The sequence below is a fragment of the Dermacentor variabilis genome, chromosome 7 (assembly GCF_050947875.1).
Source record: "Dermacentor variabilis isolate Ectoservices chromosome 7, ASM5094787v1, whole genome shotgun sequence".
NCBI lineage: Eukaryota > Metazoa > Arthropoda > Arachnida > Ixodida > Ixodidae > Dermacentor > Dermacentor variabilis.
In genome coordinates, this window is record NC_134574.1 from 164,661,832 (window position 1) to 164,676,318 (window position 14,487).

General features: G+C 43.6%; 3 protein-coding genes across 3 annotated transcripts; 1 reads left to right on the top strand and 2 right to left on the bottom strand.

Moving 5' to 3' along the window:
• Positions 1-1,445: 1,445 nt before the first annotated feature.
• Positions 1,446-10,187, bottom strand: l(2)k09848 (WD repeat domain 74 lethal (2) k09848). The gene is made up of 9 exons (XM_075700110.1): positions 10,099-10,187; positions 9,846-9,952; positions 9,357-9,478; positions 9,193-9,256; positions 6,111-6,254; positions 5,647-5,748; positions 4,980-5,080; positions 3,696-3,894; positions 1,446-2,025 (listed from the first exon to the last, which is right to left on the bottom strand). Exons 1-9 carry the CDS (start codon positions 10,151-10,153, stop codon positions 1,789-1,791), a joined length of 1,131 nt encoding a protein of 376 aa, XP_075556225.1. The 5' UTR covers positions 10,154-10,187; the 3' UTR covers positions 1,446-1,788.
• A 1,477-nt stretch (positions 10,188-11,664) lies between these two features.
• Positions 11,665-12,362, bottom strand: LOC142588419 (histone H2B). Its single transcript, XM_075700120.1, has one exon. It carries the CDS (start codon positions 12,305-12,307, stop codon positions 11,933-11,935), a length of 375 nt encoding a protein of 124 aa, XP_075556235.1. The 5' UTR covers positions 12,308-12,362; the 3' UTR covers positions 11,665-11,932.
• Positions 12,363-12,840: 478 nt separating this feature from the next.
• LOC142588420 (histone H2A) lies at positions 12,841-13,516 on the top strand. The gene has a single exon (XM_075700121.1). The coding sequence runs from the start codon at positions 13,004-13,006 to the stop codon at positions 13,376-13,378; it is 375 nt and encodes a 124-aa protein (XP_075556236.1). The 5' UTR covers positions 12,841-13,003; the 3' UTR covers positions 13,379-13,516.
• Positions 13,517-14,487: the final 971 nt, after the last annotated feature.

Below are 14,487 nucleotides of genomic sequence, written 5' to 3' on the forward strand. Positions count from 1 at the left end.
TGGAATTCTTCGTCACACCAGCATTGTGACAGCCAGTGCTCGCGGTTATCGAGTGAGATCTGTCCATGCTTTCCTGTATGTACGTGACACTGTGCTTGTTAGTTTAATTAGTTAGTGATTTCTTACTGCAGTTTATGCAGCCAGTAAGACTACAAACCTTACTTCATGTGGTTATCTAATACATTGCTTTTTGTATATATGCTTTGCTTTTTGAGCGAAATTGCAAATCTTTATTATTCTACGTGTTATAAAAAAAAATGTTTGATGAATTCTAACCTGAACAGTGGAACAAGAGAAAACAGTGCACCACATGCAAGACAGGCAAGTTATCTCAAATGATCAGTGGAAAATGTGAATCTCCTGTGATAGGACCAGTGGAAAAATTCGTGGTCATGGAGAAGAAGCCAGCTCCAGAATGACCAGTGAATTTCACCTTTGGTATGTGATGTGTTGGGAACACACCACATGTGTTTTTCTTCCTTAAAAGGATTGTTTTCTCTCATCTTGTGTGCCTCGGTGAGCTGTCCCAAGACGTGCATCTCGCAGAGCTCCTTTGCATGGCCTTCCAGACTGTACACATGCTCTCTCTTTTCCGAGCACAATTATTAGGCAAGTGTCCCATTAAGTAAACAGGAATATTCTGTTTGTGACATGACCTTAATATGATAGGTTGAGGCAAGGAGTGATATTTTATGTGTTAGTTACAAATGTGGCCAGTTCTAGCGACTGTCTTTATCGATCGTAAAATTTCCTACACGTTCAGTTTAAATTCACATACTAAATGTGTGCTGGTCACATTCAAGCACTACGGCAGTGTCCTGCAGTGGAGACCTCATCAAGCTGGTGAATCATAATCTACAAACGACATGCACATAAGCAGTACACAAGAGAATGGAACCTGCAGTCAGCACTGCAGCTGTGTGCAATTCCCAGTTATTTTCATGTGATTCTGTTGCGAAGAGACAGCCCACAATACTATGTTAGTCCAATATGACAAGGACCTTTGGCACACAAGTAACACTGTGAGTGCAGAGAATCGTAAAACTTCAGCAAAGGTCTTGTGACTACACCCTGATGAACACTTCTTCCAAGAAGGAGGAGTGCGAGTAGAGGGAGGGGGCAGGGAGATAAATTTTTGTAACAAGCCTGCAGAATCTCTCGACAACCTTAGTTTGTAGAGCTAGAGCATTTCGGTGCCTTTACATGTGCTACCCAAGGACAACCAAGAGAAAAAGAATGAGAGCTATACTTATAAACTGCCTTTCTATGACCTCAACAAAGCCGCTCTTATCACAAGAAGAGGCTTGGTAAGTCAGAAGAGAAGCAAAACACAAAGATGTGGCAGCGCCACATCGAAAATCCATGCCGAAGTGACGTCATGGATTTGGACGATGTCAATAAAAACAGACTGCATTGTATTCTAGAAGGGTCAAAGACTGAAGATAGCAAATTTCAAGAAATTTTACTGAGGCACGGAGGCCCAAATAGTAAAACATACTTTGAAGTCCATGTTGTCACACTGACATGCTGATGTGAGGTTCCAGCAAGAAATTAAAAAAAAATAATAACTTAACTTTGACCTTCGTTTTCTCATCGGTAATCAACCTTTTACAGCGAAATCAATAAAAATAGAGTTTTGAAACAGTGTTATATCACTCTAGAATGATTTAGTGTTTCTCTTAAGTGTTCCTTTCAGTGGTTCATGAGAAGACTGCAGTAGTATGTTGCAGGCTTCAGACTCAAAACCTACTAGGCGTAGCCAACACAGTAGTGCCTACGTTTTCCAGACTAGTCATCCCGTTTATTGGATTTTCTCCTTTTTTTGCTCTTGGCGATGGTGACTTCGCGGTTTCTCTTCACGGGGACCTTTTGCGCCGAAATGTCAGCTGTTTCGTCGACTTCCTCCATGTCTTCCCAGAGATCATCATCAGCTGTGGCCTCTTCTTTGTCTTTGTTCTCTTCCTCATCTTCAACCGTGAAGTCGGTTCGCATCAGTAGGCAGTTGAGCCTAGACTTCAGATAAAGCTGAACGAAAGCAGATAGAAGGTACATGTTTTAGAAGTTACTTCTTATTGGTCTAGTTGGTGAAACACTGCTACATGGTTGATAGGCACACACACACACGTTCAGAAGTAAGGACAGACAGAATAGCTTGTCCTTGTCTGGCCTTATTTCTGTGTTGCATGCTTGTTTGTACATCATCCACGTAGTATACTTGATTGTTGCACATTGCGCTACTGTCATTTGTGCATCACTGAATGCCGCAAAGCAACCAGTTACCACTGGCACTGCATAAACATTGCAAAACAGTTGCTGAACAAAGTCCATGTGAAAATACAACTTGTAATGCACAAACACAAAGCAAGAAGCATGCAGGCTTATCTTGCACCTCAAAATACCTCATTGCTGGGCAAGTTGGTGGTTTCCTGTACATATTTTTCAATGGTGCAAAGCAGAGAACAGAACACATGGAACACCTTTTGTGTCCCAGTCTCTGTGTGCTGTCTACTTTACGCCATTGAGGAGAATGTTCTCTTACACCGAGTTCAACCGCATCCTCTCTCTCAGCCTTGCTCGTAATCTCTTGTTATAATGTGTGGTTAGTGAAGCACTTTGTGTGCACCTAGCTTTCATATTCTCTGAGCACACATGTGCAACTCATTTGAAAAGCTGCGCTTTAGCAGAGCAATTGCTCCCCCTTTTTAGATGGCGGTACTTCATGTGGTGGTCCATCTTCAACAGCACCTCTTAAGACACGAAGAAGCTAAAGAACACAGAACATGTGCTGTCCTTGTCTTTCTTCATGACCTACAAGAAGTTCACATTCTTAAGCACATGTCCTATGTTCTTTTGCCTGTCCCTGTATTAAGTGGTGCTGTTGCATATGCATTGTCACCAACTTGCCAAATTTGCAATCCTAGTAAGTTTCATTTGATGGCTTTAGTTGGTAAAAGGAGTAGCCAAACTTGCCTGGACACTTCTTACAAGTATGTGTACTTCTGATATTGGTTGCCACTAGATTTTGTGACCCATTGACAAACTTTCTCTGCTTATGTACTTCAGTACAGCCTCCTCATCCACACTTTCCTTAATGGAATGATGTCATTGCAGGTGTGAGCCATTTATTACAGTACATTATTTCCTTATAAAGCACACAAAATAAATAGGAAATGGCTGCTCGCAAGTCTGGGCAGTTACAAAGGCATGTGTAGAATCAATGTGCACACATTTTAAAGACTTGAGAAAAGAAAAAAGGTGGTTATCATAAAAGAGACGAAAAAGTGACGACGTTCATGCATGTCTAAGGCTGTACTATCTGCACAAATTCAATTAGGCTTTTTTAAATAGGTAGAGTCGGGACGAAGGCCTGCAGCAAGGATGGTATCAAAGTATAATTGAAAGCTTTAAAGAAAAGCGAGGACAAAATAAAGGCAACACCCCTTTTAAATGCTCCTAGAATGCATTTTACATACTTTTGACAACTATGTCAAACTGCTAATCACTAAGCTTGCTACAGCCTTTAATGTCTGTTATGGCTTAGAAGCTGAAATTACGCTCACATCGCATACGCTGGACGGTATCAAAAATGAACACAGGCCCATTCTGATTCATTGCGACTTGCTCATGTTCCAAGGTAGACTGCTAGTGCACCTGCACAGTGACTAGTGACAGATGCCAGAGAGACTAGTGCTTACCTTGGTGATGAGCAAGCGGGAGTGGAGGTCGTGGACTCGAACAAAACGGTCGAGGCCACAGCTCGCCACGAGCGGTAGGCTTGGGTGGCAGCAGACGGAGCGAATGCTGCCCGCCACCCCCTTGTACACATGCACCATCCCCTTGCGGCGGATGTCCAGCAGACCAACACGGCCATGGCTGTTCCCAACCACTACTTGCCTGCAACATGAAAGTCAGTTCATCTTTATTTCAGTTTCAGGGAAGAAACCGAGGGTGGAGAGAAAAAGGCAGTGTTAGCCACTGTTTGACTAGCGCCGTGCAGTCGGACAGAGTCAGCGCATGATACAAACGGATGTACGACAGTTGTTGCACATACAAGAAACTGCAAAACTGCATCTTGCAATAGAGCAAGATGCAAACAAGTTAGTTGTACAACTGATACGGTGAAACCTCATTACAGTGAGTTACACCAGACACAATAAATGTCTTTTATTTTTTGTGCATTGAAGTTTAGTAGTGAAATCATGTTTGCACAGCAGAAATCGTAAGTATAGCACCACTTATGGAGATCTGGCCTTAAATTTGCTACGAAATACATTGATGTTTCAGCTAGCAGCTGCCCAAAAGCAAGCACCAAGCAGTTCATGATGATCTTGACTGTAAAGCCAATGCATTTTTTAGGACATTTTAGGGACTGACTGCTAAGCAAGCATGGCTTCACTACTGCTTGGCTTTTAATTCCACAACCGGGGCAGGTGCCCTAAACTGAACAGTTAAAAAGTTTATCATTGAATATTTTAAATTAGCCACCTGAACATTACGATTTGTCACACAAGTAATGTCTGCCTCTCTTCAGGTAATCCATCTGAACAGGCTGAATTGTACTATCAGCTCAATGCGATTTTTTGTTTGTAGTAAATAATGTGTTATTTATGACAGGATGGGCTCTCCATGTATTATTTGCTGGAATTATGGTTCTGAAAGTTTCTGCAGTATGCTCCCACAAAATGCGCAATAGGTGTGGTGTGCGAGTTAGAAGAGGATGTATTTCAACACCACTTTTACTCAGCAATAAAACAACCAAATTGAGGGGCTGTCCTAAGCACTCTCTTATCAAGGAGCAGCAGAAACCACATAGCACTGAAGCAATGGCATCAATGCTGAATGATGTCTGTCGTCGGTGCTCATGTTCACTTGAACAATGAGGATTTGCAAAAGGACACACCCCTCTCATTGTTTGCACACCTGAAACACACCATTAGCCAGCATAATAGAAGCAGTTCTCTTGTTTGCAAAGGACTTACTCTGGTCTCGGTGTCAGAGAGAGGCACGTCAGGGGATACTCGTCAAACTCAAAGTCCACGACAGGCCGCCGCTGCCGAGAGCTTGGATCATAAACACGAACCTTAAGATATAGCCCACGAAAAAAAGGAACACCAAATTAGTCTAAGCGAGAGGGGGTGGAAGGGGAGGGCAAAATAGCCGTAAGCATACTCGAAATCATGTGGCAATATGTGCACAGCCGGGACGTTACATGGCCACCCATCACGACAGCTCGATGCCTATGGCATTCTGCTACTTACTGAGCTAGAGGATGGGGGGGGGGGGGGGATTCGTTTCATGGCTGTGGAAGCCTCATTTAAATGGGGTTCAAATGTAAAAATGCTGGCGCACTTCAATTTAGGACCACATTAAAGAAGCCCACAAGGTCAAAATAATTCCAAAATCTTACAGTGTCATCCCTCATAACCTACTGTGTAGTTTCAAGATGTTAACGCATGCAATTTAATTTAGAACATGGCTACAAAAGAATCTGTCAAACTTCACTCAAGGAGGATGGAAGAAGACATTTTTTAAATGTTAACAGCATCAGTAATGTAGACAAGCAACAAGACTTTCAACCTGCAGCTTAAATTCATATGCTTTTTTTCACTCATAGTAAAGCATATAAAGGATCGATAGAAGGCATACCTGGTGGTGACCTGTAATGGCAATAATTTTCTCTGAATCATTCATAAACTTCATGTCAGTAACCCAGACTGGTACTCTGAGATCAAGGAAATCATTCTTAACCTGTTGGAAAAAGAAGAAAGAGACATAATAATAATAATAATAATATTTGGGGTTTTACGTGCCAAAACCACTTTCTGATTATGAGGCACGCCGTAGTGGAGGACTCCGGAAATTTTGACCACCTGGGGTTCTTTAACGTGCACCTAAATCTAAGCACACGGGTGTTTTCGCATTTCGCCCCCATCGAAATGCGGCCGCCGTGGCCGGGATTCGATCCCGCGACCTCGTGCTCAGCAGCCCAACACCATAGCCACTGAGCAACCACGGCGGGTGAAGAAAGAGACAAGAGAAAAAGTCAACATAGCTCACAGCATTCAAAATTTTACATCATGACTCAGTCATCTCAAGCCAAGTATATTCACATTTTTTGCCATGAAGACTGGTGTCTGCAGGTTTTCCAGGTCCCACAACTTGAGCTCATTTTCCTTGCCTCCTGTGGCCACAATTCCCTCTTTCCAAGGGTGCTGTTGCATCCTATACACGTCTGCACCAACCTCCGTTTCCACCTGTAAGTCAAGTTGTACGCACTCATTCAAAAAGTCATCAAAGAGAACAGCTTATATGCTGTTTCATATATAGCAGGCAGTGTTACAAAGGCTAAAGGACTGCTTTCATTCGCATCCAAAAAGTAGTGTGTCACATGTGAAAGAAAGATATAGGTATGCATCATGGAATCCAACATTGTCTCACATTTTTACGTTGCAAAGTATTTTTTTATTTTTATTTATTTATGCAACACTGGTCAATCCCGTCAGGGATCGTAACAGAAAGGGCATTCAAAAAGTACATTGACATAACGGTTTCGAAATACACATTTATACACAGAATAAACTTATACAGCAGCAGGAGTAAAAAATATATATGTAATCAGGTTCACACTGCAAGATTTGGGTTGGACAGATAATAGTGTTAAAATGCAAAACAAAGGTAGTAACAAAGTGATACTGACAGTAAACAAAAATTATTACTGAGATGTAAGTAGATCGTTTTCAACAAGCGTGATAAAAGCACTTAGTGATGAACTATTAACAGAGCCCACGTTCAAAGCGTTCCAGTTGTGTATAGCCTGTGGAAAGATTGAATACCTGAAAGTGTCAGTACGGAATGAATACTCGTTTAGTGTGTGTGGGGGGTTATGATGTGTTTTCCTTGTTTGAGATTTCGTTATGTATTGTGAGGTATCCAGATTTAATTGATTAATTATGAGTTGCTAAATGGTTTTAAGGCGCGCTAGTTTTGCTCTGTTTTGGAGGGTTAGCATCGCGGCTTGTTTGAGTAGTTCTGTCAGTGAGTCTGCTAGCCTATGTTTGTTAAAAATGTATCTGAGCGCCCTTCTCTGAATGCCTTTAAGTTTTTTAATCAGCTTGTTAGTGAAAGGAAACCAAACCTATGTATGAAAAACCAAAAGTATGACCACAGTCGTGGCCTCATGGTTGAGTGCCCAACTTGACTGCAGGAGGATGTGGTTCAAAACCAAACTGCTACCAGTTACCCTAATAGGCACAGGTGTTTCCCTACGTTCTATAGGGGTGCACTGCCCTGAGGAAGGAGCCCGCGCCATGCAAGTCCCGTCGAACCCTGTGACTACAACAAAACTCTGATAATGGGGGGGTGTCTGAGCCAGACTCGTGGTGGCAATTTTCTATGTGGCACCATGGCACCACAAAGCAACTAAAGTGGGGATGCCCTCATATTGAAAAGATACAAGACACACCCCTTTCCAAACTTTGAAGTGTTGTGATGGCTGATCAATGGCCGAGCACCAGGCCAGGAGCATGCATGTATTTATTTTACTACCGGTGAATACCCAAGAGCAGCTTTAGTCTGCCTCCCACAGCCATGGTGGATGCTCTACAAGAAGGCCGCCTATGGTTGGACAAGGGGCACCCAGAGACCACTCCTAGGAATCTCTATATGGCACCTCTTTCACGATTAAAATACCCTCAATCGGCCAAGCACCCAACCAGGGGACATCTCCTACCCATTAAAAAAACCGGTGGGTTTCCAGCAACACCAGGTTACCTTAAAGAATCAGATGACAGCTGCCACAGTAGCTCAATGCAGAGCATCACACACATAATTTGGAAAATGTGGGTTTGACTCCAACCTGCAGCAAGTCATCTTTTTGCCCATTTTCATTTCTCTTTTCCTTAATATTTCTACATTTCAATTTAGAAGCGCAGTTCATTTCCCCTATGCTTTCCCACGCTTTATATCTATTGGCTTCATATGGCAACTAGAAAAACTTGTGTTGCACAAATGTTCGTGGTGAAAAACCATAAATCTAGAAATACCTTTATGAAGGTTACGTCACTGTCAATGCCTTCACGATGACTAGAACAAGGTCTATTACTGCAGCAAAGGTTCTTGGAGCAGTTTAGTTTAATGTAGTGCCACACGGTATCACTGTCAGCCTTGCAGTTTCAATCTACACGTATGGTTTAATGGTGAGACAGTAACAATAATTTGCATATATCTGGCTAGAGGTCTAAATTGGTGCCACATTACTGGCACCAAAGTTTCATGCCAACATTGCTAAAGAGAAATCTGGCACTGATGTCATTCAACCACCATGGAAATCATGGATTTGGATTTTTTCTACGACTGGCATGACTCCAATGAGAAAACAGACTGTAGCTTTATTGTTCTCTGCAGTTCAGATATGTTACGCACTAGTCACACATTCTTTAGGAGCAGAGGAATGTTTTACATTGACAACTACTTAATTTTGTTACGAAACTTTGAATGCATAAGTACATTGACACACTTGATTATGATATTACTAGATCTAGACGACATTTCAGCAGTAAAGGGTAAATACTTTTGATGTTCCAAACAGTTTCTTTATTTGTAATCTTCTGAAAACAGTACGGTAACAGAAATGAAAGCATAAATTAAGCTAATCATTTTCATAGATCATTTTTGCAATTACACATCACAGCATTATACAGAAACCAGAAGGTTACTTGAAGATAAAAAGGGTAACATTTATATTTAACTACTCATTTCAGGGCACTCTTGTAATGCTATGAAAGCCATGAAAGATGGCTATGAGGCTAATTGTGAGAAGAAGGTACAGTAGGCGACAACCTGTCTTCATTATTGCTGTTGAAACTGGAGCGCACTCAAGCACTCCAGTGTTTATGCAGCCCAGGATTGTGTACCCTCTGTGGATAAACAACTAACAAAAAAACAAACTCTTTATGCTTACATTAAAGCGTGGCTGCTGTTTTACACGACCTTTGTAGTGCTGCTAAGCACTCTGAATGACCAGTCAGTTGTGCCATTAGACAAATCACTTAGTTACCCATGCCAGCTGAAGCACTAAACTGGCATCGCACAAAGACACTAGCACCAGATTTCCCCTAGTGTTGTCAATATAAAACTCAATGGTCGGCACGAAACAGAGAGAATGTCCAAGCCTGGTCTGGCATTAAAGCATACCTGAGTGCTTCCATCCTGGGCCCACACCCTCAGAAGACCCGAACTCACGCAGGTGACCAGATTTCTAGAGTCGTGGTTGGTGAGAAGGAAATGAGTTCAATGCACACTAAAGCAAATGATACACTAAACCAGACATTTGTGAAAGTAATGACACGGTCACTTACGAGTTAACGACCCCTAGTCCTTTGATGGGACCTTCCCCTCCTTTGACTTCGAACACGTCCTTGCAAATGCCGCTGTTGGGGCAGTACGTTTTTACTGTTTGTGATCGTATGCCGGCGTAGATCTGAAGTAAACGACGAGATGGTGAGTAGTGCGTGTAGATCAGCGGGCTCAAAAGGAATATATATATATATGAAGAATGCAGCAATAAAACCGCTAAATTATGGCAGTAAGTAACAACAGCATTGTTTTGAGATAGTACAACGTACTAGAATACCCACATCTGAGTACACTGCTACAGCATTACAATATATGTTATGCACGACGATCACAACAACTGATAAACCGATCAGTTAATCGATTGAAGGTCGGCGATCGTTTAAACGTGTTGGGCATTTCACTAATCGATACCACACCCGTAGAAAAAAGAAAGTTCTGCGTTTGGGACTGGCAACGCACAAGCTTGACAGACAGCAATAAGATGAACTTGCCTCACATTCGGAGGCATCTTTCCAGCGAAGACACGTGATTTCGTTGTTCTTGCTGACCTCTTGTAGGCTGTTCAGGTTCGTGAATACGCGCTTCTCTGTGTTGACGCCTGGAAATCGTTATGACATGTGCGCCATTTCACAAATATCAAGAGCCACTCCCTCATCCTCTCCACGTCACCTCAAATAATAAACCTCAATGATAAGCACTCTAGCTTTAAACGAAACATAGGAGAATCGTGTGAGCTTATTTTACCTTTTAAAAGACCAGTTTCAGCTCCAACAAACACATGGTACCTGGGCGCCGCCATATTGGCAAAGGATTCGCCTGGTGAGCAGAAAAGGCACTAATGATTTTTTCTTTTTTTTTTATAGCATGAATCGAGTAATGTTAATTTTTTGAGCAACGAATAAAAGAGGCGCACAGTGAACGCTGCGCTGCGCGTTCACAGGGTTTTTCTTCGTTTACTGCATTTGCCTTCGAGCCAGTTCATCGATCCCTTACACATGCCTTACACCTTACGAGAGAGAGACAAAAATAAAACAAAGCAGTGCATCAAAAACGTGGCATACTTTGCCTGGTTTGTGTAATTATGGCGCAGTACCTGTTATGGCATTGTTCTCGTGTTCATCGGGCACATGAATGGTGAACACGGCAGCAGCATCGATTGCATTAAGTTATTGCTGTTCTCTTTTCTTACCTCGCCTGTGAACCAGATTCCTCGCACTTTCGGAGCCCCGTGGTTTTCTCACTCGAGTGTTCAGAGATTATCCCCTTCACTCAAGGTGTGCACATTCGTGAACGATTATTTTTGACAATCAAGAAAGAAAAGAACACGATAATGAACTGCACCGTTCTTGAAAAGAAATCTTTGACCGAATATATTCTACATGCTGTGTGTGTGTGTGTGTCAGTAATTTTTTTTTTTTTTTTTAGGAAGAGCGCATTCCCAAGTCAATGTTCAACTTGAGCATGTGCATTGAGTTGTTTTCGGCCCTAAAATGGAAAAAAAAAAAAGAAAGCTACATTAGTGACTGAACACTAAACCAGAGTCCTTAAAGCATTGAAGGACTCTGATTAAGCTTAAGGTAACATCGTAATTTAAATATTCTGCCGCCACGAGGATTCGGTAGAAAATGCGCAGTTGATTTTATGTCCTACCACTCTTTCTCTTTGAATTTACACGTTTACGGTGACAGAAGAGATTATACCACAAATTATCGTGATCGGAGCGTCTAAAAAGCTCATGTTTCGGACGTCTGCGGCGCCGATCTGATTCGCCAACTTCCTGTCTCGAATAAGCGTACTAGTGCAAATATTGCAAGCAATGCAAGTTACTGCTAAGCGAGGACAGTGAACGCACTTATGCAGATGATCTGGGCCGTCAAATCAAGTCCTGCGCATTAATTTCAGCGCGGATGTAGCTTTAACATGCAGCTTACAACGCTGCCAATGTGCATGACATACTCGGGCGCAAGCTACAGTGTAGCAATTGTTTTTTGAATTATGTTTGAATAATATTACCGGTGGGGCCATCTGCACTACCATGCAATTTACTCTGCAGGCTTGGAGTGTCCTTGTAGAAGTTCGCGCTGCACTTCCTTTCCGCGTTGGATGTAAAGCGCCAAGGCTACCTGTGCATAGCTCTGCCTCGGCTATCGCACGCGTTAGCACCGAATAGTTCGATGCAGAAGACGCACCTGCTACGTAGCATTGTAAGGCAGTAAAGGTCCGCACGGATCCTAACGTTTCTGAACATACGCAACGAAGCATGCGCAAACTTTCGTAATTGACCACCGCATTGAGGCACGAGAGATCAGAACCTGTCCAATCTTTTTTTATTCACTCATCACAACACTCAGAAATACAGGACAGTATTTTTCACACACGCTGGAGGCTAAAACTGACAGATGACATGCGAGATGCACGGAACCCTGGAGGTGCGGCTTGTGAAGGCGGAATGCACGTCAAGAAAAAAAATAGTTCACGTAGAGTGGAACTAGCACAGCACTCCGTGGGCTTTGGTGATGAACGCGTGGTCCGACACGCTGCACGGTGAAGAGATGAAGAAAATAAATAGTCCGCAACTTCACTTCGAGGATGTGTACTTCGTGACGGCCTTCGTGCCTTCCGAGACCGCGTGCTTGGCGAGTTCTCCAGGTAGCAACAGGCGCACTGCGGTCTGCACTTCGCGGCTGGTGATAGTGGACCGCTTGTTGTAGTGCGCCAGTCGAGACGCTTCGGCGGCGATGCGTTCGAAGATGTCGTTGACAAAGCTGTTCATGATCGACATCGCCTTGCTGGAGACGCCGGTGTCAGGGTGCACCTGCTTGAGTACCTTGTAAATGTAGATGCTGAAGCTCTCCTTCCTCCTGCGCTTCTTTTTCTTCTTGTCAGTAGCGCGGACTGCTTTCTGCGCTTTGCCGGCCTTCTTAATAGCCTTACCACTTGGCTGGGGTGGCATCTTGACTGTCGCAGATACGTACAGCACTTCGAACAAGAGGCGCTGTGTGCCGAGAAATTTGCGAGGTCCCCTTTTTAAAGGTATCTGCGGTATTCACGCGCAGCGCACACTGCAATGGTAACGCAGTTCACATATTTCGCACAATTTGGTGCTGCCCTCTACCAACAAAATGTAAAGATTAGATTAATGATAATAAAAAATAGTAATAACTCCTTTAATAAGTAGTAAATTTACAATTTTTGAAATAATAAAATGCTATTATATATATTTTTTGTACTTTAATAATATCTTAAGTTTTATTTCTTCAATTTGTAAAGCTTTCTATATCAACCGCTAGAGGCGCATGCGCGAATACGACTCTGCTACCATTGCAAAAATGCTCTTTTCTATCAGAATTCACAGTTCTTATTGGAGCGTCACGAACGAATCAAACTGCTGAAAACAATTTGTCAGTCTACCATTGGGTCGATTTGCTGCCAACGGGCGTTGAGAAGCCACGTCTCAGCTGTTCATCGAACCACGCCTTTCGCCGCCATCTTGTTTATAGTCTGCGACGGTCGACGCGCTGACGCAACTGCTTGTTTCTGACGCGCCGGTGATCGGAGCCAGCGCGCTCGCCTCCACGCAAGACCCAGGTCAAAGCCCGCCGCGGCAGTTCGTGTCTCGAAAGCTTTTCTCAAAACCTCGCCGTTCGCAATGTCTGGACGCGGCAAGGGTGGCAAAGTCAAGGGAAAGAGCAAGACCCGCTCTAGCCGGGCCGGGCTGCAGTTCCCGGTGGGTCGTATCCACCGTCTGCTACGCAAGGGAAACTACGCCGAGCGCGTAGGTGCCGGTGCTCCGGTCTACCTGGCGGCTGTCCTGGAGTACTTGGCCGCCGAAGTACTCGAGTTGGCCGGGAACGCAGCCCGCGACAACAAGAAGACTCGCATCATTCCCCGACATCTGCAGCTCGCCATCAGGAACGACGAGGAGCTCAACAAGCTGCTCTCGGGCGTCACCATCGCGCAGGGTGGTGTGCTGCCCAACATTCAAGCCGTCCTGCTCCCCAAGAAGACCGAGAAGAAGTCCTAAACACAGCGCACGGTTCCGCTCACCTCGCCAGCAAATGTATCTCAAGCTGGATGGAGTAACCAGACGTGTTCTCGTCAGGCATAACGCGGGGCTGTTTTTAAAAGTCGCTGGTGTCACTTTTTTTTTTTTTCCTGTAAATAACTCGAGGTGAAATTTGTGTTGTCCTGTGTATAGAACTGTGCGTGAACTTGTCCGTGCTCTGTGATCGCGCTGTATGTGTTCTGCTGGTGGCAGTCTTTCACGTCAATAAAATTCCCATCTCATCTGCCTACTTCCTCGTGTATTTCCTGGCGCTAACGTGCACTGCACTGCGCCGCTTTGCACTGTTTCATTAAATTAATTTTTGGCCGTTGACAAAGTACAAGACGTGAGATTGCACTGCGAAGTTGCAATGCAAACACGAACATGAAGTGCGCAGTTGGGCTCATCTTATTTAGTTTCCTTTGAAACGTTACCCTTCGCCATAAGAATGAGAGATTTCGAAGTGCTGTGTATACATGTATTTCGTACGCCGTGCTCATAATATGCTGCTCGCGCCACAGCGCGCAATACCTTATTTTTTTCTGAGAAGAAAGGCTGATGTGAGAAAAGCCTAATTTTCAAGCAGGAATGTAGGGAAGGAAAGTGCTGCGGCTCGGTGAAACAGTTACTGATGTTTTAGGCTTATTGACAGTTGTTTGCACAGCTCACAGGAAGATTCTGCTGGCTTGAGTTCCTTCTGCAGAGGTAACCGAAGGAATCGCATATTGTTTTTGTTCCGTACTGAAACCCACTCACGACACTTTGCGAAGGCTTAATCACCTTCGTTTTTTTTTTCTGGCAAATGTTCAACAGTAGTATTGAAATAACGAAATAGGAAGGAATGAAATGAGAGACCGAAAACTTGGAACACATTCGTGAAGGCAAATGGCTATGATAGACATTTCGGATAAACAAATCGACGTCACACGATTTCTTGAAATGCTGCTTTTGCAGTAGGAGTCATATCGGGAGTACCGGCCGAGTAGAAACTCGTAGTAGAGAACGCTACTCGAGACGCTTGCATCCCTTGCAAGCAGGTGCTAGCAAACTCCCGGCGTTTACTATAATATATAGATATATATACGTAT